We start from the raw sequence: 27,321 nt of genomic DNA on the forward strand, positions 1-27,321 counted from the left end.
CTGGCCGCGCCCGGGGCGCGCCGTGAGCGGACAGCCGCGCCGCGCGCTCGAGATGCTGCCGCTGTGCCCCGCGCTCCGCCGCGCCCTGCAGGCCCGCCCCTGGAGGGGGCCCGGGTGAGTGCTCACCTCCCTGCCGGACCCCCGCCACGGTCCCGCGGGTCCCCCGGCTGGGGGTCGCTTCCTCTGGCGCCCCGCCCCGCACCCAGGCCTTCCTCCCGCTGCGACCCCCACCGTCTCTTGCCTTCCGCGAGGGGGGACTCCCTCCTGGCTCCCACGCTCTGCTCGGAAAGTCGCCTCCTTCGCGCTCGTCTTTCTCCTAATGCTGGACCCACCGCCGAAGTGCGCCTCGATTTTTCGCACAGCGCTTCTCAGCTCCCCACCCTTGGTCTCACATTCAGGATCCACCTCTGGGATTCCCTGAGTCTCCTCTGTCCTTTCCACTGGGACGTCTACTCTCTTTCCCGGCCCTCCCCCTTTTCAAGTTAATTACCGGGAGTGAAAGGGACTCTTCCTTCTGATAGGTGGAATAGTAATACTTACGGAGTTCGTATAATGTATCAGACGCTGACTAAGGAAGACCATACATGCAAAGTGCCCGAACGGTGCCTGGCACTTAGTGCCCAGTTCTTATTAGTCATGATCGTCGTTTATTACTCTCATTTAAAACTGTGCGGTAGATATTCAAGATTACAGGTGAAGAAACCCACGTGTAGTTTCAAGGTGGATCAGCCCTGGAAACTTCCAGGCTGTGGAGTTGGATTCTTGGACCCGTGCCCACTCAACGAATGACAGATGTTCTTAGAGCCCCTTCCTCTTCTGGGCTAGACAGGGTGTGTGTATATTGGGGGTGGAGGGGTGGGGAGGGATAGGTAGGACACAGACCCTGTCCCAGAGGGGCCCAGTCTGATGGCCGGGTGTTTCTCCGGGCCTCCCTTTCAGAGCTGGGTAGCCCCCACCCCCAATTTGAGTTTTGTTTGCCTGACCCCTAGGACTGTGACCAGCCATGTCTCCTCTGCTGAGCTATGCCCTTTCTGAGTTAATCAGTGTCCCAAGGGATGGCACGGGGGTGCCCTGGACATGGGTCAGTTTCAACACAGCTGTGTGTCCTTTGTGGGTGGGGGCTCGATAGGTAAGGGCACAGGAAAGGCACATTCCTCTCCCAAGCCAAGATTGGGGGCCGCACTTGTCACACTTGCCCTTTTGTGGGCTTCTCCCTGCGCTCTGACACCCACTCCCCTCCCTGCAGACCTTACACAGAAGCTCCATACGTTCCTGTATTTACCGAGTACCCATCATGTGCGGCTGTTGTGCTAAACACTGGAAGAGAAGGGTACCCCTGAGATTTGCATGTGGACTTTTCAGTTTAACGGCGGGGTTGGGGGGTGGCGGGAGGAGGGCTTAGCCATAAAAAGCTCTAATATCTGGTAGAAAGCAATCTATATTCTTTTAAAAAAGCTTATAATGGCAGTAATATTTCTCAAGCGATTGAGTATGGTGATGTCGCTAATAAGCACTGTATTATCCCCGTTTTTATAGAAGAGAAACTTACTTTCCAGTTGAGGCGAATGGAAGACTAAATTTGCAGACTCCAGATTCATGCTCTTAATTACAGAGCTTCCAGAATGGAGGAAAAGCATTTTGCAATCAGATCTGAAGAGTTAGGTTAACCTCTCTCGGTAGAGCAGCTGGCCCGGTGCCCTAGACCCTAGGATTTCTCAACCTTGGCACCATTCACATTTCGAGCTGGGTAATCCTGGGTTGTGGGGGCTGTGCAGCGTTCCTGGCTTCTACTCACTGGACACCATTAGCACCCCGCGGTTGTGACAGTAGAAACGTGTCAGACATCGCTGATTGTCACCTAGGGCAGAAGTGCACCCAGCGGAGAGCCATTACTTTGGAAAAACAGGTTTGATGTTTGGCCACTTTGTCATTTATTCAGTGACTATTTAGCTAACACGTGTCCGTTGTAAAAAGTGCAGATAAAGCAGAAAAGGGTACACACGTCACTTGGAATGTCACCACACAGAGGTAACCACTGTCTTCATTTTAATACCCTTTAAAAAAATTTTATTTATTTATTTTGAGAGAGAAAACGGGGGAGGGGCAGAGAGAGAGCATCCCAAGCAGGCTCTGCACTGTCTGCATGGAGCCCGATGGCGGGGCTCGAACTCACGAACTGTGAGATCATGACCTGAGCTGAAAGCCAAGAGTCGGACCTCAATGTACTGAGCCACCCAGGCGCCCCTAATATCCTTTGAAGTTTCCGTGAATATATATTTTTTAAAAAAGAAAAAAACCCACAGTATACACGTGGGCTCACCTGCAAATCCATTTTTGCAGTTGACTTTTTTATTTCATGGACTTGTCTACCTTACCGTCCCCAGGGCCTCATAGTGTGTCTGGCACCTGGGAAGCCCCAAGCAAACATTTGGTGAAGAAATGATGTTCACAGCCCTTCTTGCCAGTAGGTAGTTATTACAACTGGTCTTGAGCCAGGGATGGCCCAGGGATAGCCACTAACGGCAATAGCTTCTGTGTGGATTATTTTACTGAGCTCATCGGGAGCCTATGATGTAGGCGTCACTATTCCCATTTCATGGATTAAACAACTGAGGCCCTTGGAAATTAAGGAAAATTTGTCTAAGGCCTTAAGCTAGTATACACCAGACCCCCCGGTTGACTGCCTCCTGTTCCTTTGGCCCTGACCTCCTGCTTTTTTTCTCTACTTCATTGACTCTATGGGGATGTCCTCAGTGATGTCTTTGCAAATTCTTGTTGGAAAGAGTCAAGATACATATTTATGTTTATATACAAATTTAATAAACAAAAGAACTATCTTGGGCGCATAGCAGGCTTACAACGAATGTTATTTTGTCCATTACTCTTGTACCAGACCTTGCTGGGTGCGAAGGGTGCAGAGATGACCCCCCTGCTCCCCAGCAGGGATGTGTGGGCTGGAATTGGCCACAGTCCTGTTCCCTGCCGGAGTCCTGGGTCACTTTGAACTCCTCTCAGCCCACCTGCCTGTTTAATTTTCAGAATTTCAAGCCTCCCCAATGTTTGTCCCGCCTGCCTGCCCCCCGGGATGGGCACAGGCCGGCACATCCCACCGTCCCCTGGACGTACTCTGCTCTCTCAGTCCCCTAAGCAGAGGCCAGGCAGCACCTCTTGCCTGGAATGTCCCCCCCCCCAGCCCCCATGGTGAACCCACACTCACCCAGCACTTCGCGCCCTTGGCAAGGCAGCTCTCCTTTGGCCCCTCAGTGCCCTGTCTGTAAAATGGGGATAATCCTATCAGCCGTGTAGCAGAAGGATTGGACGTGATGTGACAGGTAGATTGCTGGGGTCTGGTACCCCCGACGTAAGTGACTTAGTGAAGGAATAAATAGAGCCTGCAGTGATCCTAATACTTGCTTCAGAGGTTGTTAAAAGTCCCCACCCGGGCTGTCATCACAGGCATACCTTGAGCACTTGCTTCTGGTACCCAGCACCCGGCCTGGCATACGGTCGGTGCGGAGCACTTGCTCTTGGGATGGACCAGAGGACGGCATGGGGCAGATTCTGACTTCACCTCTCAGTAGCTCTGTGGTCCTGGGCGGGTTGTTCAGCCTCTCTGTGCCGCCTCGTGTCCCCAAGTGGTAAATAAAGGTAAATAATAGGAGCCACCTCATAGGATTGCCCTGGAGATGAAATGAATTCATACACGAAAACCACTCTGGAGAGTGTCTGCTCCTAGAGAACATTGCTTTAAGTATTATTTTTGATCGCCTGCCCCACCAGTGGGGTCGTCTGAGTGGTCGTCTTTGATCAGGGACATTCAGACAAGGGGGTCCCAGCACCACGAGGATGGTAGGGGGCGGAGTGAGCCTTCCCTTTATGCTCATTCATTATCCTGAGGCAAAACCCGTTCTGTTGGGACTGACCCTGCTCACCCCAGGGGAAGGGGCAGACACCTGCCCATCTTGGGGGGGTGTCTTACCCCCCCCCCCCCCCAGACCCTTCCTTTCCTGGTAGACATGTCATGGAGCGGACGGCCCTGGGCTGAGCTGTCCGCGTCCATGGACAGCAAGCCACCGCCTGCCTCTCTCCTCAGGTGGGAAGTGCTGGGCGGGAGGAGGACGCACCTGTCCCCTCGGCCCCACTGCTCAGGGGCCTCTGACAGGCTCAGGGTCAGGGAGTTGTGACCAGAGCCATGCACCGCACAGTAATCTCAGAAGGTCAGTCTGCTCCTCTGTGATGATAATGATGGGGATGATCATGGTGCCTTCTTCATGCTCTCGCAGCTTGGACTCGGGACATCATCACTGAGCATAGTGCCAGGCGAGCTGTAAGTGCTTAATAAATATTCCTTGATGTTCCCGGGCAATAAAGTGGAAACAGCTCAGCCTGGGCCTGATGCCGCTCCCTTCTGGACCTGCCCTGGGGCCCCCGCACTTTCTCTCTGCTTACCTCTCTGCTCCAGGCCCCTCATCTTGGCGATAAGGAGGATTGGCCTTATCAGGTCCCAGATACCAGCCGGGAAAGTCTGGAAGCTGAATGAAGCAACGCTAGTTTCCTTTCTGCTCCTCTCCTGGGCCTTGGTCACCCCTGGCCCTAGTCACTGGGGACCTGCAGCCAGCCCCCAGGCGTTAGCAGAAGAGCTAACTGGGATGGGAGTCCTGTCCTGGGAGTCTGGTGTTGTCCTGGGGGCCTGGTGTCCTTCTGACAACACCCGGCTGTTCATTGTTGTTGTTTTCCTCCCTCTTTTCTGCTTGATGAGTCTGACAAAAGGTTTACCAGTGTGTCCTTTGCGTCCCAGGCAGTGTGGCCGGTGGTGAGCCAAGTGGGTGCAGGCCGGCCTGGGAGAGCCGACACTGTCAGTGGTGCCCTGGGAAGAGCGTGGGGGCTTTGAGATGGCCCGACAGGGCCCCGTCCAGGCGCTGTGAGGGTAGCCTCCCAAGCAGAGGGGACTCCAGAGAAGACCTGGGTGGCCCGCGAAGTGGGCGGGCGGGGGGGGGGGGGGGGGGTGGTGATGGGAAGTGAGTCTGGAGGCCTCAGTAAGGATTCTGATTTTTTTGTTGTGGAAGAAACGAGAAGCCATGGAGTGGTTTTGGGCGGAGTGCTTGCTCTCTCTGTGTGTGATCAAGTTTTCATGTTAAAACTAACTCTGGCCTGTGTTGGAGAGTTGCTTGGGGACAGTGGAGCAGCTTGGCCATTGCACGCATGCAGTCCAGGTCCGAGGGTGCCCTGGGACCAGGGTGGAGGCCGAGGGTGACCTGGGAGCTTGGGCCCTACACTTCCGAACCTCAGTGTTCCCCTCTGTAAAGTTCTGGGGTTGCACTGGCTGGCCCAAAGCTCTGTCCAGTTCTGTTGCAGACCACGTGTTGGTGGTGTGACCTTTTTTTTTTTTTTAATTTTTTAAAAGAGTTTATTTGTTTTGAGAGAGAGAGAGAGTGCGCGCATGAGCAGGGGAGGGGCAGAGAGAGGGAGAGAGAGAGAGAATCCCAAACAGGCTCCGTGCTGTCAGCACGTGGGCCTGGAACCCAGGAATTGTGAGATCGTGACCTGAGCCAAAACCAAGAGTCAAATGCTTAACCGACCAAGCCACCCAGGTGCCCCAGTGTTGTGACCTTTTTAGCTCAGATCCTGGTACTTGCAGAGGGTGGAGAGGGGCAGCTTGAGCTCAGAGGCCCAGGTCATGAGCAGAACCGGCACCCAGGTTGTTAGGGGTCCCTGAGTCAAGTTCAGACTAAGTGGCAGGTCCGAGAGCTGCTCTGACAAAGGCAGGCTGGCTTCACCTTTGCATCCCAGAGCCAGGCACCTGGTAAGTGCTCAGAAAATGCATGATGAGTAAATAGGCAAGTTTTGTTGCCCTTATCTGAGTTGTCTCTTGGCCCTTGCTTGTGACTAAGGAATGCAGTCCTGCCTCCTACGGCCTCGAAGGGCCTCGAAGATCCTCACCAGAGGCTCCAGGCCCTGTGAGTGATTCTTCTTTGCCTTCCCTGGAGCCCAGGAAGGGTACTCCTGTTCATCCCAACTGGCCCAGGAGCCAAAATCAAAGGGGTGGGGTGGTTTTGTCAGGTGTCTTTGGGTTATTTCTGGCTCTCGTGGACTCAGGCTGATCTTTCAGTTCTGTTCCCCACATTCGGACTGATGGGCAGCTGGGCCACGGCCTGGAGACTTGCCAGGCATAGAGGAAGCCCTGGAGAAAGTGATCCTGTGGTCACAGTGGGCCTCTGCCCTGGGGAAGGTAGAGAGAGGCCTGGGAGGGAACAGGTGCCGGAGGGCTGGTAGCTACTGCATTCTGCATTTTAAGCTGGATGGAATGTGGTGTTAAATTTATTGCAGCAGTACTTACTGAGAACCCCCAGGGTTAGCCCCTGATTGTGGTGACCTTGGGGGTGTTTGACAACCAATTTGCCTTTGAACACCTGGCCTGGTGCAGTAACATATGTAGAATGTGCTACTATATATAACATAGTAAAATAATATACAGAGAGAGTATGTCACTATATATAACATAGTAAAAAAAATACATAGAATAAGTTACTATATATAACATAGCAAAAAATATACATAGACTATGTTACTATATAAAACATAGTAAAATACATATATACTTTTTAAACGGAACTTTAATTTATGATCAAGTGTCATGTGCCCTACCGACTGAGCCCGCCAGGCTCTCCTGGTGCAGTAACGTTCTAGAAGACAATTTTCTGGGGCGCCTGGGTGGCTCAGTCAGTTGAGCGTCTGACTTCGGCTCAGGTCATGATCTCCTGGTTCATGGGTTCGCGCCCCGCGTCGGGCTGTGTGCTGACGGCTCGGAGATCGGAGCCTGCTTTGGATTCCGTGTCTCCCTCTCTCCCCGCCCCTCCCCTGCTTGCTCTGTTGCTCTCTCTCAAAAATAGACATTAAAAACGGTTTTAGAAGGCGGTTTTCTTAGAGCTACAAAGCAGGAGGGTGAGGAGAGGCCAGCACTTTTCAACCTCACGCTGACCCTGCGGGGCACGTGGCCTTGACCCCATTTCTCAGGCAGGGAGTCCGAGGCCTGCCGAGTTTGGAATAACAGGCTGATGTCGCGAAGCGCGTCTGGGTTGCGGTCCCAGATTTGTCTGCTTCCAGAGCTGCGCTTTTTGGCACCCCCCGGGAGCTGGGGTCCAGGCTGGGGTTGGGGCGCGCACCTCCAGGCCCCCAGCCCACACTCCTCCTGGCGGCACCCTGGCTGCCAGAGGAGGTGGCGGGATCTGATTGGCTGATCGGTGGTGGTGGTTGCTGCTTCCGAGGCCCGGAGAGATGCTGCTGGAACCTTCCAGAGGGCCCCAGACGCACACGCTGCCCCCCGCTTTCCCGACTGGTGTTGAGGCTCGTGGCTGCCGCCATTTTCCAGCCTCTCCGTTCTCCACCCCCCACAGCAGGTGGAGGGGGTCTGTGTGGACTCTGACTTCTCATCCAGCACATCTGTAGTTACTGTCTCTCGAGCTCTCCATCGTAACCCCAGGGGGTGGTGGGAGGTTTCTGCCTCTGGTTAGGGGCGGGGTGGGGCCTGAGGAACGTGACACGCCTCCTTGGGTGTGGGGGGTGCTGCGGGGGGGGGGGGGGGGAGGGAGGAGGCCTGAGCTCACTTTGCCGTTAGGCAAAATCTTGGGCAACCGGGCCCTGCCCTCCTTCCTCCCGGACGGCACAGGCCCCTCTCAGCTCTTCCTGTCGTGCTTCCTGCTCCTGGCCTTTGTACTTGCTTCCCCTGGGCCTGGAATGTTCTTCCCAGCCCTTCTCAGAGCCCAGATGGCCCTCAGAAGGACACCTCCTCGGAGAGGCCCTCCCTGACCACCCTGGCTAGGGCCGCCCTGCCCTTCTCCTTGCTCGTTCTCACATCCCCTCTGTCATCACAGTGTCGCTCGTCCGTGGCCCTCACTGAAGGTCGGCTGCGTGTAGCCCGAGGCCTTGCTGTCTAGGCCACCGCTCTATCTCCAGTGTTTGGAGCAGTGTCAGGGACACAGCAGGTGCCCCGGAACCTTGTGGAGTGAAGGAAGGGCTGGCCCGCGTGGCCCCTGGCTTTGTGTCCTTCCTCTGGGTCTTCCAGACTGGTCCTTGAGCCAGACCCTTCCCAGGGAGAAAGGATGGATAAAACTGCCCCCAGCACTCACAGGCCGAGGGCCCCTGTGGCCTGGAGGAGTCCTCCAGCTGGTGCTCCAGCTCTGGAATGAATGACCTCAAGTCCTGGCTCTTCCCCATCTGTCCCCCACCCTTCCAGTCCCAGACACGTTAGGGGGGGTCGTCACTAGTGGTCACCCGTCTGTGGGGTCATAAGGTTCAAGGCTCAGTAGGGTCTCCAGGCCAAGGAAGTTTTGAAACTCGGCACCCTGGACTCAGACCCTGAGCCCCCCAACCAGCCCTCCCTGTGGCTGCGAGCTGAGCTCGGGGCGCTCCTCCAAGGGCACGACCCACATCTTGGATGTTCTCACCCACCCGGAGCTCAGCGCCTCGTGCCAAGAGAATCCCAGCTGGGTCGCGTTCTGATGAGACTGCGCTCTGGGCCGGGCTGCCTTCTCGGGCTGGGGAAAGCAGTAACCCGGGGCCGTTTGGGAAAGGGGCTGCATCGTGGGGAAGTCCAGGGAGAGTCAGCCCTCCCCGTGGGTGCAAAACGCTGAGAAGGGGTTTTGCGTCGATTACACCTCAGACAGCCGTGTGAGTTTGTATGGTTGTTCTCAGCAGATGTGGAGACCGGCCCGGAGGAGGCGGGTCACGTGCCCAGGGGCACACACTGGCAGGTCCGGGACTAGAGCTTGGATTTTGGACCCCAGGGCCAGTTCTCCCCCCCTCCCCTGGCTCTGTACTCACTCTGGATTTTGGGATTCTGGGCCAGCCCAGGATGCCCCTCCCCGCTGTTGGAGGTCGAGGGGCTGGGTCTGGCAGTGGCCACCACTGACCCGTCTGCCTCTGTCCCCTGCCCTTGCACCCCAGGCTGCGGTGGAGGCACACCCCCTCCCTGACGGTGGCCAATGAACCCGTCCTGGCATTCACGCAGGGCAGCCCTGAGAGAGATGCGCTGGAGAAGGTAAGGGGTGGGTGGGGACACCCAGTGGGGGTAGGGAGGGAGCGGGGACAGCCTTGGGCAGCCCCCCAGGATGCCTTTCCGTGCCTCCAGTCACCACCCCCTTCTGCACCTGCCCCCAGCCTGGGAAGGAGACCAGGTCTGGGACAGCCGTGCGACTGGAGGACCGGAGAGGCTGGGAGCAGCAGGGTGTGGCCCGGGGCCACCTGGGGGCTCAGTCCAGGTCGGGGGTTGTAAGCCCACAGGTGTTGTATGCTTAAAGACATTCTCCCACTAATTGCCAGGATTTTAAAAATGGTGAGATTTCCCATACATTTCAGATACGGTTTTCTGATCTTTTTATAACGGGAAGACCGTCAACACTGGCCTCCCCTTCCCTCAGGACAGCAGGGGACAGTGGCCAGGGGCTGAGTCCTGCTGTCCCCCGAGGGGAGCAGACGCTCTCTGCCCTCAGACCCGGGCCCCTTCTCATACCCGTTCCGGCCGGGCAGCTGTGTCTGCGGACTCTGTGCCGGGCTCGTGGGTGGGGCAGGGAGGGGAGGTGGGTGCCCATCCGCTGTGTCGTCCTCTCCCCAGGCCTTGAAGGACCTGAAGGGCCGGACGGAAGCCATCCCGTGTGTGGTGGGGGACGAAGAGGTGTGGACCTCGGACGTACGGTACCAGGTGTCGGTGAGTCTGGCGCGCGGGTGGGGCGTCTCCCCGAGTCTGGGGTCTGGCTCTCAGACAATACACCAGCTCGACACAGGGTCGCTGCCTGCAAAGGGCTGTCTGGTCCACTCCCAGATTTTGAATTCCGTGCACCGATAGCTCACTGCCCAAAGCCGCCTTGGAAGTATAGTCATAAAAGGTGCCAACTTCATGCCCACCGAGATGGAGTGAAACCCGTGACTGCCAGCCGCTTCGCCGTCTTCTTTAGAAAAGTCGACCACCTAGAGAGTAGGAAGGAAGGACAGAACGTCAGAACTGAGGTGATCCCTCCAAAGAAGGGACAGTCACCCAGGCCCTGGCCTCTGTTTTGGAACCTGCTGCTCTAGCAGAAGACGAGCTCATCTGAGGTGAGCACCCGGGGCCTGGCCACGTGTCGCCGCCTCCTAGAAGCCCTCCTGCTGGAGCCAGGCTCCCTCTAGAGGCGCATCTGAGAGGCCCTGTCGTGTCTCCACATGATAGATTCATTCACACCCTATTTCTTTCTTTCCTTTTCTGTTTTTTTTTTTTTTTTTTTTTTCTGTCTATTTGTTTTTGAGAGAGAGAGCGCACAAGCGGGGGAGGAGGAGAGATTGAGAGAGAGAGAGAGAGAGGGACAGAGGATCCGAACCGGGCTCTGTGCCGACAGCAGCGAGCCTGATGCGGGGCTTGAACTCACGAGGCTTGAGATCATGACCTGAGCCGAAGTCGGACGCTCAGCCGGCAGCCACCAAGGCACCCTCACACCCTATTTCTAGGGAAGAGTTGGAGGCAGTGTATTGACTCACATACAGTGCGGTAGGATAATCTCGCTGTGACCTCCTGGCCGCAAAGTGAGAACTGTGGCGCCCTAGGTGTGGCAGACGGCCCAGGCTTGCCTTGAGGCCTTCCAGTGACCCCAGGAAGAGAACATCACTCACGCTAGTCAGGGTGTTCTTGAAATCCACCTGCACGATGGGAGAAGCCATTCCCGATACGGGGCCGGAGAGAATTTCTCCCGAGGGTGGCGGGAGGACATGGTGATGTGAGAAGCAGGGTCCCCACGGGAGTCTCCCATCGCATGCGCGGTGTTTCACGGGGCCGCCGTCTTGCGCCCTGTCCCTTGGTGCCGGCTGAGGACATCCTCACGGCCCAGTGCCTGGGGGTGCCAAGGGGCCACCCTGCAGGCCCGTGTCTGCTGCTGGGGGAGCTTTTCCATCTGGGGCTCAGGGTGCAAACTGGCACCTGTGGCTTTTTTCCCCATCTCCTCACGATGGGGAGATTTTGGGTACAGACTCCCATGTCCGGCTTCTTTGGGGGGTGGGAAGATGTGGCCGCAGAAGGCTGGCATTCCTGCTGGGCACCACAGTGCTAGAACGCGGCAGTGGGCGGCTCTCTGGGGGCCCTGTTCCCCCCCCCCCAACCCCCCACCCCCCAGTCTCCACTCCCACGCACGATGCCAGCCCTCTCCACTCACCGCTTTTGTGTCTCTGGCCCCAGTGGGAGGCCGGCCGGCCGGCCTGCTAGTCCCTCAGGCACCTGCCTGAGTGCTTCCCTCAGCGGAGCTTTTGCGAGACGCGGGATAGCCGTAAGGCAGCCTGCTCTTCCTAAGAAGTGCCAGAGGCCTGTGGTCTGTGCTGAGGGCTGAGAAGTGTCCCCTGCGCCTGTGCCCCACCTGTCTGTCGGGTCAAAGGTAGGAGTGACCTGCTTTTGTGACCGTTGGGGGTCTTGGCCAGGATTGGGAGTTTGCAGCGCATCCCCATGAGGGAGCCTGAGGGCGAGCCCCTGGCAGAGGACCCGCCCCATCCCTTCTTATGCCTTGTGTGGCCATGACCCTTTGTAGCTCAGAAAGGCTTAAAGCAAATACCCACCTCAGCTATGGAAAAAAAAAAAAAAAAGTGTGTGTGTGCATGTGTGTGTATACACAGATACGTGTTTTGAAACTCTGCGCAAACAGGCATACGTGGGGCTTCTAGCTTCGTGCAGTCCAACCAGTTGCAACATGAGGGCCTTGGAATGCAGACGAGGCGGCTTTCTCTGTGTCCGAATTAGCCAGAAATCTGCCTCAGCCCTTCTTTCTAGCAGAGCACTTGTAAGTCGTGGTAATAAAATCCCGCCAGCCACCCACGCCTCCTCGGGCCCAGGCCCTGGGCAGATGGCTCCGCCCTCTCGGAGCCACCCTGGGGGACAGCAGGATGGCACACGGGTCAACGAGGAAAGAGACGCGAGTTCCAGCTGGTGAGGGACTGTGGGAGGCACAGGTGCCACGCCGGTGACGCGGGGGCCACGTGGGGCTGGGCGGTCGGAGGCCTCTTTGGACAGGTGGCCGCTGAGTCAAACCCCAAGGATGAGGTTGGGTAGGGGTTCACTGCCGGGCAGAGGGGTCCTCGGGCAGAGTCCCGCAGGTGGGGACAGGCCCAGTGCGCCACAGAGAGGAAGCCAGGGGGGCGGGGGACGCAGGGCCCCACTGAGAGAAGGAGAGGTCGCGTTGGCAGTGACTTTGAGGTTCTTGTCGGCTGTGGTGAAGGAACCTATTCCGGGAGTGCTGGGGAGTCCCTGGAGGGGGGTTAAGGAGGGCGAGACTTTCCAGAAGAGCCCTGTCGCTTGTCACAAGAGTATGCTTTCTAGTTTCGGGGCAGCAGAGTGAAAAAGCGAGGGCTTGGCAGAAGGTGTGAGGCTGGACGTAGGCCCACGCGTGTCCAGGGCTCACGGGCGGCTGGGGAGTTTGTGGTGGGAAGGCGAGTAGACAGCTGGGGTTGAGCCAGGATGGAGGAAGCTGTCAGAGAGCCGGGAACCAAGCCCCGGGGACGCCAGCCCCAGGTGGACCAGTGTGGTGCCTGCCTCCGTGGAGGGTCTGTGCCCAGACCCGGGAGCTCCTCGCCTGCCCCCACGGTGCTGGCTGGTGGCCACCTTTGAAACCGTGTGGCCCCACTCCTTGAGGCTGCTGAAGGGGGCACCTGACCCCAGCTGGGCCAGTCGGGTCTTGACCTCCCCGCGCCTCAGTCTTCTTGTGTGTAAAATGGGGGTTCCATGTAGGGTCATTGTCAAGTGCCCGGCACCCGCGTGCAGGAGGCCACGTCAGCTGTAACGGCGCCTCTCCCTGTCCCTTAAGCGGAACCTGTAGCTAGTTTGTCAAAAAAGAGAGAAAAAAAAAAAGGGCCCCAGGGGCAGGCTTGGGAATCCTTCACCTGATGTGCAGAGGCTTCCCCCTGACCAGCCCTGGTCCTCACGCAGGTGTAGTGTGGGCTTTGTGTCATGTCACATGTGCCCGGATGGCCACGCTGTGCCCAGCCCGCGACTGAGTCCTGGCCACAGGCAAGAAAGATCCCGAGGCGTCCACACAGCATCTTCCGTTATCCCTGGTGGATTTCTCCAGAGCGAGGCTTAGGGGCTAACTGTGGGCTAAGCCCCGTGATGACACCTGCTTGGGGTTTATAAAGCCAGGAACTGGCGTATACTTTGGACGGACCAGGAAACTCCTAGATCTGTAATTTGGGGGAGAGTAAAGGGCTGTACCCTTTCGCAGATGGGGGAGGGAGGCATGTTGTGGCTCTGTCCAGATGGAATCCTGAGCAGGCTGTGCAGGGGTGAGGGTGGAGACCCTAGGCCCCCGCTTTGAGGGTTCTGAGGATGGCTCGGGGCGGGAGTCGCCCACAGGAGGCGTCCGGAGCCCCCACTGCTGGATCAGCGGCCAGAGGGCGTGATACCTGGAGCCCTGGGAGCACAACTTGGGATCGGTCAGTTTGCCCGGCCTCTCAGGGCTGTGCCAGGTGCCAGCCGAGAGTGGCTGAGTTGAAACGTCAGCATGCACATGCGGCTGGTGGCTGCCACATTAGACAGGAAAGCCCCAAAGGGCCCATCGGGCGACAGGTGGGTGGCAGAAGTGTTGATAATTGTGGCGTAAAGAAGTGAAACGTCTCCCTGCTGCATTGCTTACGCTCGCACGCGGCCCTGCCGGGTTCCGTGTGTAAATATTTGTTGAGGGTCTTCCCTTCGAGATGAGTGTCTCTGGGTCCCGTGCAAGGGGCTGGAGAAGCGGTTGCTCTGTCCCCTGGGAACTTGGGGCACAGCAGAAATCCTGAGCGATTCTCAACTCCCGTGTCTCGTTTGGGGGCCTCCCATGGTGGCATCACCCCTTCCTGAGCCGCAGCCGCGTGCCATGCCTGCTCCGGAAGCGTTTTCGCCTGTGAGCTCATTTGGCCCCCCCTCCCCATGCCATGAGGCGGGGGGGTCCCCCTTTCCCACATGGGGAGACCTGGAAAGGGGGACTCAGCTTACATATGGCCCCCAGCTAGCGGGTGGCAGAGCTGGGATGCGATCCCGTGTCTGTCTGACCACGAAGTCCACGCTTTCCCTGAGGCTGTGCAGTCCCTGCCTTTCTCGGGACCGTGAACCTTCTGGAGTGGGAACCATCTCCCTCACCGAACAGCAGGTGCTCCGTAACCCCCAAGTGAGAGAGATCAGTGTGGGGATTGGAGGGGATTGGAGGGGATTGGAGGGGAGAGAGTGAGTGTGCTGACGGCTGTTGCCTAGAAAGCGAGCTCTGAGCCCGGCCATGTCCCCACCCGTCCTGGCACCTCCCTCCTGGGCAGGGACCTCACTCTTCTCTCATCTTTCAGCCCTTCAACCATGGACACAAGGTGGCCAAGTTCTGCTATGCAGACAAGGTGAGTCTGGGTGGGGGACTGTCCCCGTGTTGCCCTGCTGGCTGCTGACATGCTGTCCGTCGCTGCTTCCCTCTCTGGCCATGGGGGGCGGAGTCTTTCACAAGGCCAGGCCCGCTGTGGTTAACTTGAGCCAGAGGAGAGCTGTGTGGGCCAAGGCTGATGTCCCCTCACATGCCTGTGGCCGTGAGGCAGCCTGGCTTTTGAGGGAGAGTAGAGTCTTCAAGGCTGAGTCGGAGAAATTGGAGACGCCCTGGATGGAAAGCCAGACAGAGGCTCGGCATCATGGAGGGCCGGCGAGAAGGGCTGGGGTGCCCTGTGGCAGGGGGTCTAGGAGCCAGCGTTCAGGCGGCAATGGGGACAATTGCCATCAGGGATGCCGGTAGCAAGTGAATATCTCAGGCTGGGGTTCTGGCCGAGCAAGGGCAAGGCCAGGCGCCTGACCTTGAGGGCTGGAGGCTCTAGCTGGTGGGTTTGGGGGCCCCTGGAATAAGGGGAGGCCCTGATGAGACCACAAGAGAAAGTGGAACAGGTTTGACCATGGAGGGACTTGGTGCTGACCTACCTGGGAGGTCCCTCAGACCTGCAGATGGTGGCAGGACTGGCTCTGAGCCTTGGCTGGGCCAGCAGGTGATGGGACACCACGTCTGGAGCTGTTGGGGGTGGGGGGGAGTTGTGGTGGGCAGCACTGAGGGCCAAGGAAGCCACAGGTTCTTGGAGAATGAATGATCCCCAATCTCCTCTCTCGCCCATTCCCCTGGGGCCCTTCCTGTTCTAGGAGGCAGCTCCCAACCTTTTCCATTTCGTTAGGCCCTACTCAACAGAGCCATCGAGGCCGCTTTGGCTGCCAGGAAAGAGTGGGACCTGAAGCCTGTTGCAGACCGGGCCCAGATCTTCCTGAAGGCCGCAGATATGCTGAGCGGGCCTCGCAGGGCTGAGGTCCTGGCCAAGACCATGGTGGGACAGGTGAGGTGCCCATGGGCACAGCCGGGGTGGGGTGTGGGAGGCGGTCATACTCCCTCCGATGCAGCACACGTCAGCCAAGCAGCTTCTGGGTACCAGGACGTGCTGTGCCTGCTGGAGCCAGAAGATGTCCTTGAGGTCCCGTCCAGCCCTCCAGCCTCAGTCAGACCTCCGCGGCCCTTGGAGTGGTCTCTGTGACACCTCCAGGCGGTCCCTCCAGCCTTCCACACCACGAGGGTCTCTCCGTCACCAACCGTCACGTCCCAAGTCCTGCGCACGGCACTCAGGGCCCCTTGTTTCCGGCCTCTGTCCAGCTCCCTGGCCGCTCTGCCCTTCCCTGCCAGGCCATCCTGCCCAGGAGGCCGCCAGCCTGGACTTAGCGAGATCCCTGGGCCCTGCAGGCATCCCGTCTCCCTGCCTCTGCCCGGTGTCCTGCCTGGAATGTCCACTCTTCTGTGCCCTGTGGACTCTTCCTGTTGAGATCCAGCCCAGAAACCACCTCCTCCGTGGGGCTTCAAGACTCTTCTCTGTCCAGAAAGATGAGCCCCACCTCTGTGGTCCTGTAGCACGCTGTGTGTGCATCAGTACGGCTCAGATCGCACTGGGTGTAATGAGTTCCTGTGTGTTTGTCACCCCTTTACAAGCCTTTTGGAGACAGCGGTCCCGGTTAACTGTTCTCTGTCTTCCTGGGCTACACACAGCATCTCTCTGGAGTCACAGAAGCTCCTGATAGGCTTTTTTCGGTTGAGTGCACGTTGAGCCAGAGTAGCATCAGCAGCTCAAAGTTGGGAAGGGAGCCGAAGGAGAAGGGTTAATGTCACCCTCCCCAGCAGCGAGCCTTAGGCATTTGGGGCGGCCACCCCACTGCCCCCATGCCTGCCCACTGTCCTGTGGCAAGAGCACCCTCTGCTGCACGGAGGTGGTATGACCACTCCTCACCAGCGAAGTGTCTCCGGATTCTCAGCAGCCCCTGGGGGGGGGTGGCATCGTGGGCTCCCCAGCGTCCCGGATGAGCCACGCTTGGGCAGGGAGAGGCGCACACAGTCTGCCACCAGATGAAGGTGCTTTATTTGACTAACGACTCTGGCGCTTGTAGGAAGCGTGGCCGCCTCGTAGAGCCAGGGCCAGCGCACCGTGGCTTCTGTAGCTCCAGGTCCCAAGCAGGATGACAGCTGCCAGTGACCGTGTGTGCCAAGGAGGGGCTGCCCTGATCCGGAAGAGCCCCATGTTGCAGCCCATGAGGCCCTCCTCCACCCCTGGGACGTTTGCCATCAGGAGGAACGGGCAGCATAAGCAGACGTTTGCCTCCCGCTTCTTGGTCCAGATGCCCCTGACGGGGGCACATCCTCACCCCGGGGGGAAGGAGCCGCCAGCACTGTGGGCATGACGTCACCGTGGGCACACGGTCGGTCTTGGAAAGGGGCCGTCGGGAGGCACGTCTGCGGCCGCTGACCCCCCGGCCGTCCTGCACGCAGGGTAAGACGGTGATTCAGGCGGAGATCGACGCAGCGGCTGAGCTCATCGACTTCTTCCGGTTCAATGCCAAGTTTGCCGTGGAGCTGGAGGGTCAGCAGCCCCTCAGCGTGCCGCCCAGCACCAACAGCGTCGTGTACCGGGGGCTGGAGGTACCCTCGGGTGGCGGGGCGGGCGGGAGCCTGCTGGAAGCCTTGAGCCTGGCCTCACCGCACCCCCCCCCCCCCCCACCCCAGGGCTTCGTGGCAGCCATCTCTCCCTTTAACTTCACGGCGATCGGCGGCAACCTGGCGGGGGCGCCAGCCTTGATGGTGAGTGAGATGTGGGCAGCGGGCGGGCACGGGGCTGCTGGCTCTCCGTCCCATCTCAGCCAACGAAAGGGGCCCAGCCCTGGTCGTGGGAGATGCCCAGAAGGCAGAGGCAGTGTGGGCCCGTGGAAAGACTTTGGGGCCAGAGACTGGTTTGGACCCCAGCTTTGCCCTGCTCCGGGGGACCCCAGGCCAGGCCCCTGAACTTCTCTGAGGCAGTTTCCTCCTCCTCCAAGTGGAGATCTAGGAAAGCCCACGTATAATAGGGTTGTGATGAGCGAGCAAAGCCGCACGCGGGTCACGTCTGGCCTGGTGCGGGCTCCGTATGTGGAGAACGTTGATGGTGAGGACACATCGCTTTTGAGCGCCTGCTGTGTACTCTCTGATTTATCCGTCAGATCTAGGAAACGGTGACGCAGATGAGGATTCAAAGTCCCTGGCTTCCCTGCCCTTGCCAGGGTGGAGGCAGCCGTCACCCTCATGAGCTCCTGCTGAATGGGGCTGATGCCCCCCTGCCTTTGGAGGTGGCTCGAGGGAGGGCTGACACTGGCGGGGCCTGGGCCCCACGTGGGGCGGCTGGCTGATCTTGAGGATGGTCCTGCCCCAGGCTGTCCTCGTGCATCCGCACCCAGACAGACACGCACACGCCCAGGCGCCCATGTGTCTTCACCCAGGACACGTGTAGAGACAGCCCTGTGAGCGCTTGCCCGGCCACACCCAGTGAGTGCCCAGTGTCATGGAAACACCCAGAACAGACCTGCCTGAGGGGTGCTGGCAGGACCAGTCTGTACAGCCTTCCAGAGGAAGAGTGGCCTTGGCCAGAGTGCGGGGGGCGGGCAGGGCGGGGTGTGGTCTCACTGACTTAGGGCTTTTAGAGCACCGTGTCCGACACCTGGAGGAGGAGTGGGGTCCTGTAGGGGACGTGCTGGCCTGCCCGGGGGCCTGGCGGTTCCAGGTGAGGGATGGCCGTGCTTCGGGATGGGATGGGAGTCGGGGCTGGTGACCCCTGGCCTTGTGACTCGTCACCGTGTCTCCCGGGCAGGGCAACGTGGTCCTGTGGAAGCCCAGTGACACGGCCATGCTGGCCAGCTCTGCTGTCTACCGCATCCTCCGGGAGGCTGGCCTGCCCCCCAATATCATCCAGTTTGTGCCGGCTGACGGGCCCACGTTTGGGGACACTGTCACCAGCTCAGAGCACCTCTGCGGCATCAACTTCACAGGCAGCGTGCCGTAAGTCCCCGGGTCGGGGCGGGCCGGGTGGCGTGGGGACGTTTGCCAAGCGGCCGCCTCACGACCTCAGTGCGGGAGCTGGCGGTCGGGCACTGACCATACCCACTCTTGCTGTGTGGCCACCGGTGGCCCACGTCACCTCTCTGAGCCTCCATTTCTTGACCTGTTCACCAGGAACGATGGTCCCTACCTTGTAGAGTCATCGTGAGGGTCCAGTGAGTTAGCAAAGAGGAAGAGCTTCACAGGCAGGATGCAGCCTACGGATGTTTGGTGACGCTGAGTTTGATGCCACTGCTGTCACTGGGAGGGGCACAGGGAGCTTGGAATGAATCGGAGGAGGAGAGTCAGGAAGGCTTCTCGGAGGAGGTGGCACCTAAGCAGAGGAGACGGCTGAGCAGAGAGCGGGGAGGGAGAGTGTTGTAGTAGAGGGAGCAGCACATGCAGGGCCTCCAGGCCAGAGCCCCTGCGCCTTGGGAGGTGGTGGTTCCCTGTGGCTTGGAGCTTAGAGTTCCGGGGCCGAGGTGAGCGAGTGCAGACAGGAAGTGGTTTGATCGTGACTCCTCACTTACTCACCGGCAGGTGTCTGTCCAGCGAACAGGTGGATGGACAAGTCCTGCCTTTCGGGACGTTTAGTCCCGTGACTGTGAGGCCCTGAGAGCCCGCTGGGGTGTCCGCACTTCATCCCGAAGGTGACGGGAGCCACAGGAAGCTTTACACGTGGGGGTGTGCATTAAGCAGCTTGGTTTCGAGCAAAGATTGCAAATGGTAGTTCTCCAGCTGGACATGGGAAGTGGCTCTGTTCTCTTTGACTCCTTATCAAGATGGATCATCCTGGCACAGTTGGGGCAGTTTCATGCAAAAATCCAGTTGAGATTTCAAGCTTCTTTTGGGAACCTGAGCCCTCTGGGCCTCCGTGTCCCCCGTGGCACCCCCTGGCTGGAGGTGGGGTCCGGGTGCTCTGTGGTCCCTGTCACCCTCACCAGGCCCCGGCTGTCTGCATACTTGGTCGCCCGTTCCCAGCCTGGCCCTGCTGGGCCCCTGCGTTCGCAGCCTCTGTCCTAGATGATCGCTTCGACTGCCCTGTGCGCAAGTCGCTAGCGGCCAGAAGCGGGAGACCAGTGAGGAGGCTGTCCGCGTGTCCGCATCTAGGGAGGGACAGCAGACGCCTGGCCAGAGTAGAGACGGGAGGAATGGATCCCAGAGAGCAAGTGGCAGGGAGATGCGGTCACTTGTCCGAGGACTCGGATCGGTGGAGGAGGGCTGTGTGTGGGAACGTCCGGGCTCTGGCAGAGGGGGCCCAGAGGGCACCGAGGTGGGCGCCTGGAGGGCTTGGGTGAAAGTGACGAATCACATGCCGGTCGCTTGGAGTTCGAGGTGCCTGAGGGTCATCTGAGTGGAGATGTCGGGGTCGGCACTGGGGTCCTTCCAGGTGTCCCTGGGGACACCTGCGGTGGCTTCCAGTCTCCCTTCCCCGGCCTCAGGCTCCCCTACCCCCCTTCCGGCTAGGGTTTGCCGGGTGTGGTGGCGGCGTGAGAATTGCTGAGGAGGACCGTTTTCCGAAAAGACCCGCTCTGCCAGTGCGGGCCCTACGGGTCCCTGCCTATTAGCTGGCGGAGCGGGCCTGGCCCCCATTTGCCATGCTCTGACGAGCAGCGGGCTTAAAGGTAGGAAAGTCATAAATTAGTATTAGCTACTGTGTCGCAGGCTCCCTGGTGATTAGCATTTTTATTGTTTTGTGGTGCTGAGGTTGGTCACACTTGGATCTTGGGGAGGAGGTGGGGGCCTGAGCTCTCTCTCCCAGGGCGCTCCTTGGTTTGGCCTCTAGAGCCCCGGGCGCTGGGCTGGGGGCGCCTCTCCCGGACCATGGTGGCGTCTGGCCCCCCACCGGGCACCTGAAGCGCGGCTGCGCCGACCTGAGCACTTGACCCACATTAGAGCTGCCACGGAACAGCTCTGCCGGGTGGGTTGTTCGCTCCCGTGCCCGGGCGGGGTGCACGGTTTGAGGCTCAGAGAGGTCGAGTAATGAGTGTCAGGTCACGTGGCCATGAGCGTCTGAGGCAGGACCCCCGCGCAACCTTCTCTGCGTCTTCTTGCCGCCAGGCCTGCCGTTGCTGCCTCCCCGTTGGCCCCAGACGTCACCTCTCTCCAGGTGTCTCACCTGCCCCCGCCTACTCAGTTCCCTGCCCCCCTCGCTGGGACCCCTGCCCCCACCCGCTAGGCTTTTGGCTCTCTTCCTGTGGTGGTGCCTACTCCCCACCCGCCAAGGCCCTCGCTGTCTCAGTGACCTCAGCTGGCTTCCTCAGCCTTGCGCTCCCCTCTGGTTTCAGCACCTTCAAACACCTGTGGAAGCAGGTGGCCCAGAACCTGGACCGGTTCCGCACCTTCCCACGCCTGGCTGGAGGTAAGGGCCCCTCTCCTGGCACCCTCCCCTGTGGCCCCAGGGACCCTCCCCTGGCCGTCATGAAGGAGGAAGAGGAAGAGGCAGAGGTGAGGCCCCCATAGGTGGGGCAGCCCTGTGGAAGCTGAGAAGTGAGGGGCTTAGGGGCGGAGCCTCAGCTGTGCTAGATCCAGGGGGTCGCACCAAGGACTTTGGCCTCCGAATGAGCATTTTTCCATCCATCCATCCATCCATCTATCCATCCATCCCTTCATTCATTCATTTGTCATTCAGCAAATAAAATGTTAAGCATCTACGTAGGCATTTCTGGAGACCAGGGACGTGTGATGGCAAGAGACACAGACCCAGCCCTCAGGAACTCGTGTTCCGGGAATGGAGGCAGATAGTGGACGCGCAGATGGTGATGCTGGGCTGTGACGAGAGCAGCGCAGAATTCGAGGAGGGAAAGAGGGGGTGTGCGGAGGCCCCAGGGCCGTCCAAGGCAGCGCGGGGGCTGGTGGTTCAGCATTCTTGCTCCTGAGCTGGTCCGAGCTCCGATGGGGGCGGTCAGAGAAGGTGCACCCTCAGCCGGCTGTGGCATCTGCACCCCAGTGCCGCCCTTTATAAGGTGGGGAGCAGGGAGCTGTCCACGGTTTTCTCTTCTCTGCCTCCTTCCCACTGTGCCCTGAGGGAGAGACAGGCTCTGACTGGAGCTCACGACCCAGAGATCAAGAGTCTCAGGTGCTATCCGCCAAGCCAGCCAGACGCGTCTTCAGTTTTCCTGTCTTTAAAATGGGAACGATAACGGTGGGGGGAGGGGGGCTGTTGTGAGGCTTTAGTGAGACAAAGCAGAAAGTGCTTTGATCAGAGCCTGGTGGGTGCTTAGTGCCTTGTGACGGGAGCTGCTGTTAGCTGATGTGGGAGGCAGCCGGGGCCTGGAGGCCGAGGAGCCTGGGGAAGGGTGTCGCCGCCGTGGGTAGGGAAGAGGGGCCAGCCCTCGGGGCCGACGTGGAGCGGACCCCTCTCCTCTCGCTGGGCTGGGGGGTTGGCAAGGTGCAAAGCAAGCCGTGCCCACTTCTGGGAGTAGATTGGCTCCTGGGAGCCTGGGATTCCGGTTCTGTTTCTGCCTCGATGGTGGGCGGCACCCCTGCCCCAGCCTGTTTCCTCAGCCGCGGAGCGGGACGGGCCTGGCTCGCCGGCTTCCGGGATGATGTCCGGCCGCGGCCCTGCCTTCTCCCGAGCCCGTCCTCTGGGTGTTGGGGCTGGGCGCACCTGCGGACAGGTGCAGGCGCCGCGGCGGGTGCCCTGCTGCCGAGAGGCCTGCGCTCCACCCGCGCCCCCTCCCCCCTGCAGAGTGTGGCGGGAAGAACTTCCACTTCGTGCACCGCTCGGCCGACGTGGACAGCGTGGTGAGCGGGACCCTGCGCTCGGCCTTCGAGTATGGCGGCCAGAAGTGCTCCGCCTGCTCCCGCCTCTACGTGCCTCAGTCGCTGTGGCCGCAGATCAAAGGGCGGCTGCTGGAGGAGCACGGCAGGATCAAAGTGGGCGACGTGAGTGGCGCTTCATCCCCGCCGCGGCCCAGCGGGTGGCTGATGGGATTGGAGGCTCCCGCGCTGTGGCTTTGGCGGTGGCAGGCCTGGGATGCGCGGGGAGGGGGCTCCCTTTGTCTCCGGCCTGCAGTGACTCGGTGACTCTGTCTTCCGGTGCCTCCCTTGCCTCCAGCCAGCAGAGGATTTTGGGACCTTCTTCTCTGCAGTGATCGATGCCAAGGTTCGGGCACGGAGCAGGCGTTCCCGGGGGGGCTGAGCCCTGGCCTGGGTGGGAGAGGGAGGAGACGCAGGGCTCTTGACGGGGGGCGACCCGGCCTCACTGCTCCAGGCAAGGCCCACGGTCCGACAGCCCCACAGACACGCCCGCCCTGAGCTTGAAAAAGGCAGAAATGTCCGCCACCGGAGAACTTGCTTCCCACACACCCCGCAACCAGGCTCGACGAGTCGCCCCCTGGTTCGACTCGTGCATGAGCCCAAACACACGTGCATTCGTACGTGCCTGTCTGCGAGCACATTCGTGATCTTGGTGTGCAGGCGTGCGTGCACGTCACCCACATAGACATCCACGTCCACGTGCACGAAGGTGTGCACGTATCTCCAACAGAAACAGATACACCTGTGTGCACGCGTGCGTGTTCGTGCGTGTGTTCACACGTGCGCAGGTGCACGTCAATCTGCATTCGTAAATGTACACGTCACGGGCAGGTGTATTTACGCACATACCTAAACGTGAAGACGCGCGACCTCGCGTAGGTGTGTGCGTATGTTACTGTGCGCGTTGTGTTTCTGTAGGTGTAGTTGTGGCTCTACCACACACACATTCTCACAAACGCTCTCACACGCGTGTGCACGTCTGCCCTTGTCTCTGCCGTGACTCCGCCGGATCCTGGCTTTTGCCTTCTTCCCATCTCCCCCCTCCGGTTTCAGAATTCGGGCCCTTTGGGGTGTGTTGGGGACACTGCTGCTTGTCATCACCTCCGGCCGGTCTGTGACACCCCCTCCTCCCCCCCCCATCCCCAACCCCAGTCCTTCGGCCGCATCAAGAAGTGGCTGGAGCACGCCCGCTCCTCGCCCAGCCTCACCGTCCTGGCCGGGGGCAAGTGCGACGACTCCGTGGGCTACTTCGTGGAACCCTGCATCATTGAGAGCAAGGACCCACGGGAGCCCATCATGAAGGAGGTGACTGGGGCGTAGAGAACAGTCTCCCACCCGAGCACAGCGCACGTGGGGCCCTTGCACGTGGGTTTCTTCTCGCGATATTATCCCATTTCACAGACAGGAATGTGAGGTAGGTCCCGGAAAGGGAGTGTCTCAGTCCCCGGGAGAGCGGGGCCAGGCCCACTGACCCCAGATCCGGTGCTCTGTCCTTGACACCGCTGACCCTGCTGGTGTCATAGCACTTCTGCCGTTCGCGGCCACCGAGCTGCTGTCGTGACCTTAACGGCGAACACTTACAGACTCTTAACTCTGGGCACCTGTCTGAGAGGAGGGGCCGTTCCCATTCCTGTGTTACAGATGACCGATGGAGGCGGAGAAGTCAAGGCACTCGCCCAGGATGGCAGCGCAGGGGTGGTGGAGGGGACAGGGGTGGCTGGCCAGGAGGGCCAGCAAGCTCCCTCGGGTCCTTTGCCAGGTCAGGGTGGGGCGGGCAGGGCAGGGCAGAGTGTTGCCGTCTCCTGAGGGAGCCCAGCGGCAGACGCCTGGCTCTTCGTGCAGGTGCGGAGCTGTGGGCCGAGCCCCGGGGACTGGGGAGAGGCAGAGGCCAGAGCAGGGGGACAGGGAGGCCTTGGGGCTCTGGTCTGGGGCCGGCGGGGGTGGGGGGGTGTCTGACCCCGGGGCTTCCTTCCGTCTCAGGAGATCTTCGGGCCCGTGCTGACCGTGTACGTCTACCCGGACGACAAGTACAAGGAGACGCTGCGGCTGGTCGACAGCACCAGCAGCTACGGCCTCACGGGGGCAGTGTTCGCCCAGGATAAGTGAGTGGCGGCCGCCCTTCTGCTCTTGGCCTGGTGTCCTGCCCCCGCCACCCCACGAGCGCCCTCCTGGACTTGGATCCTTGAAATAACGCCGCCCCTTCCCCTCACCTCAGCCCTGACCGGCAGGCAGGCCTCCCCAGCAGGGGTACAAGACTCTTTTCTGAAATGTAGATTCTGGGGTCCCCTTATTGGGGGCGTGGCTGGGGAATCCATGCTTTTGACCGGCTCCCCTGGGTCTGATGGGGCCCCACTGAGGGTCCTTGCCTCAGGCTGCAGAGCAGAAGAATTGGGCTCAGGGGCCAGGAGCATACTGCCTTATCTCGCAGAGGCCATGTTTGAGCCCCGGGGGCCAAGGCGCCAAGCCTGAGTCTTGGCTTTTCCTTCCTCTGTGGCGCCAGCTGCCGCCCTGCCTGTCTCTAAGAGCGTGGAGTTGGGATTGGAAGCTGGGATCAGGGTGGCGGTCTGGAGGTTCCCCAAGCTCCCGGTGGGGGAGGGGGGGAGGCAGGAAAACTGGACCAGGATGGGCCGCTCGCACGAGCCTGACCTCCTGGTCAGCTCGTGCAGCAGCCCCGTGAGGGAGGCCATGCTAACCACTTTCCAGAAGCGGCTCAGAGGCTCTAAGACGCTGCCTGTGGCTGGCCCGTGTCACGGGCCCGAGCTCGGCCTAGTGCTTCAGCTGGGCAGCCGGTGTGGGCTGGGCTGCATGGTGGAGGAGGTCGGACCTGGGGCTGGCGGGAGGGGAGCCGGCTGCCCTTTTATCACTGTCCTGCCTTGTAGGGATGTTGTCCAGGAGGCCACCACAATGCTGAGGAACGCCGCCGGCAACTTCTACATCAACGACAAGTCCACTGGCTCGGTGGTGGGCCAGCAGCCCTTTGGGGGGGCCCGAGCCTCTGGTGAGTGGGTCCCCCTTTCCAGAGGGGAGGCGAGTTCCTGGCAGGAGACCTCGATCGCCTCATCTCAAGGGTGTTCAGAGTAATAGGAAGCATTGCGGGTGAGGCGCTGGGCTGTCTTCTTCCCGTTTTACAGAGGAGTAAACTGAGGCACAGGGAGGGGAAGTGACTTGTTCGAGGGCACATGGCTGGGAGGTGGTGGAGCTGGCATTTTGGTTCCAACACCCACACCTCTCACCACCATGCTCCGGTCACTTCAGCGTCCTCGTGTTGCAGTTGGGGAAACCGAGACTCAGCGTGGGCTGGCACTTGCCCCAGGTCCCAGCCGCCCTGTGGCACAGCCCAGGCCAGGCCCCGGGGCTCCTGGCTCCCAGCGCGGTGCTCTCTCCACAGTGCTCCCAGACACTCCTTGCAGGTGGGGCACACAGACCCGGGGAGCGTGGGCCTCCTGTGCTCACTGGTTCCGGCCTCCCCTGACCTCCGGCTCTGTGTGTTGCACAGATGCGCTCGGGAAACCTTGGCCCTGTGAACACGTTTCGTTTTAGTTCAGCTGCTTGTTGCCTGTGCCGGTGTCCCCGTTGTTCCGTCAACTCTTCCCCGCCCCCTTTCCCTTCCGCCCGGAGCTGCTGTGTCTTTTCAGAGAACAACGGAGCTATCTGTTCCACAGGAACCAATGACAAGCCGGGAGGACCCCACTACGTCCTGCGGTGGACGTCGCCCCAGGTCATCAAGGAGACCCACGAGCCTCTGGGGGATTGGCGCTACTCATACATGCAGTGAGCCCCGCTTCGCACCTTTGCCATCCACCTGTCCGTCCAGACGGCTGATCGGTGCACACCGGCCCCACTCCAGCCCCTTCAACTCGCTCCCCGTAGGACGGCCCCCTTCCCAGGGCCAAGGCCTGTCCCCCCACCCCCACCCCACACCGGCCCACATCCATGCCTGTCCCACCCTGCAGGGGCAGCTGCGGGCTCTAGTTTGAGACCATGCTGGGGAGGAACAGGGCCACTCCCCCGTCTCACCGGCTGTGCTAGAACTTCTGTCTGGTAGGTCTGACCTGGTGCCCTGTCAGTTCTTTGCCTCTCTTTTCCGGCCCGCTGGCTCAGGGACCTGGGGAACGGCAGTAACGGAGCTCCTGGGATCCTCTGGGGGAAAAGGAGGCAGCGCTGGGACCCTTGGCAAGCCTCAGCATCCACAGGGACTCCTGGCCTTGGCCTCGGCTCCTCCGGCTCTCCAGGATTCGGTGTGACCCAGGGTGGCCTGCAGGGCACAGAGGACACAGCTGGCCTTGCCCTCTTGGGCCTGGGCCGCCCACCGTCCTCACTAGCTGTCCTAGCCAGCGGGTACTTCTGCCTGACCATATGCCTTAGACACCCGTGTGCCTTTCTCCAGGGTCCCTGTGTTCTTTGGAGGCCATGCGATTCCTGGCAGTCTCTATGTGGTGGGCCTAGGGTTCCCCCTCAGGAGCTCAGTCTCCACTGGCCGAGTAGAACAGGCCCAGGGAGACTTTGCTGCCACCTTCTTCTGACCCGAGAGCCAGCCTTGAGTTCCCGTCCAGCCTGGGCTGGGGATTGCCTGTAGAACCTTCCCTCCTTCGCACAGAAGTGGCTCCATGTGGACTGGGCCCTAGTGGCCCCTTCTTTGATGCAGCCAGTAGGTGGACATTCGCCAAAACCTGCTAGTTGCATTGCAGGTGGCCGGGGATTAGTAAGGGGTGACTTTGGAGGACAGTTCCCAGGGGACCCTAAGAGTGCTGGCCCTCCCTCAAGGACAGCCGGCCTGGAGTCCCCCATGGGGCTGGCCCCAAGCACCATGGTTCTACACTGGCCCACGGTCAGGGTATGATGCTACCCAGGCATCCTTCCACATTGCTGTTTCCTTCCAAGCTCCGCATTGTTCCCTGGAGAGGCCAGGGCAGTCTGCTGGGGAGAGGTGCTGGAGATGTTCCCGGTTCCACCGATTCTACACTGTGAGGGGGCAGTGAGATTCGTTCTGATGCCACCCAATAAATGCTTGTTACTTAAGTTGGTCGTCTCTCTGGCGGGGGCGGGGGGGGGGACCGGCCAACTTCGCCAAAGGCTGATGGTGGTGTTCATACGTCCTTCGGGACAGGCGTGCAGGGCCCTCGTGTGACAAGAGGGCGGGCGGGCACTGATGTCTGGGGCTATGTGCTGGAGGTACGGGCGCTCC

At 60.1% G+C, this 27,321-nt stretch overlaps 1 protein-coding gene across 1 annotated transcript; it reads left to right on the forward strand.

Moving 5' to 3' along the window:
- On the forward strand, positions 1-27,179 carry ALDH4A1 (aldehyde dehydrogenase 4 family member A1). The gene is made up of 15 exons (XM_049617963.1): positions 1-114; positions 8,944-9,037; positions 9,611-9,703; positions 14,317-14,364; positions 15,172-15,327; positions 16,800-16,949; positions 17,034-17,108; positions 18,148-18,335; positions 20,663-20,736; positions 22,066-22,262; positions 22,435-22,482; positions 23,289-23,441; positions 24,117-24,238; positions 25,016-25,134; positions 25,799-27,179. The coding sequence occupies exons 1-15, from the start codon at positions 53-55 to the stop codon at positions 25,909-25,911; spliced, it is 1,692 nt and encodes a 563-aa protein (XP_049473920.1). The 5' UTR covers positions 1-52; the 3' UTR covers positions 25,912-27,179.
- Positions 27,180-27,321: the final 142 nt, after the last annotated feature.

The sequence above is a fragment of the Panthera uncia genome (assembly GCF_023721935.1).
Source record: "Panthera uncia isolate 11264 chromosome C1 unlocalized genomic scaffold, Puncia_PCG_1.0 HiC_scaffold_4, whole genome shotgun sequence".
In the NCBI taxonomy this organism is placed as follows: Eukaryota; Metazoa; Chordata; class Mammalia; order Carnivora; family Felidae; genus Panthera; species Panthera uncia.

Bases quoted from the DNA above. Each gene is read 5' to 3' on its own strand.
- ALDH4A1 (XM_049617963.1), top strand. From the start codon at position 53: ATGCTGCCGCTGTGCCCCGCGCTCCGCCGCGCCCTGCAGGCCCGCCCC. The intron at 16,950-17,033 runs GTACCCTCGGGT...CCCCCACCCCAG, and splicing joins TCGTGTACCGGGGGCTGGAG to GGCTTCGTGGCAGCCATCTC. The intron at 17,109-18,147 runs GTGAGTGAGATG...TCTCCCGGGCAG, and splicing joins CGGGGGCGCCAGCCTTGATG to GGCAACGTGGTCCTGTGGAA.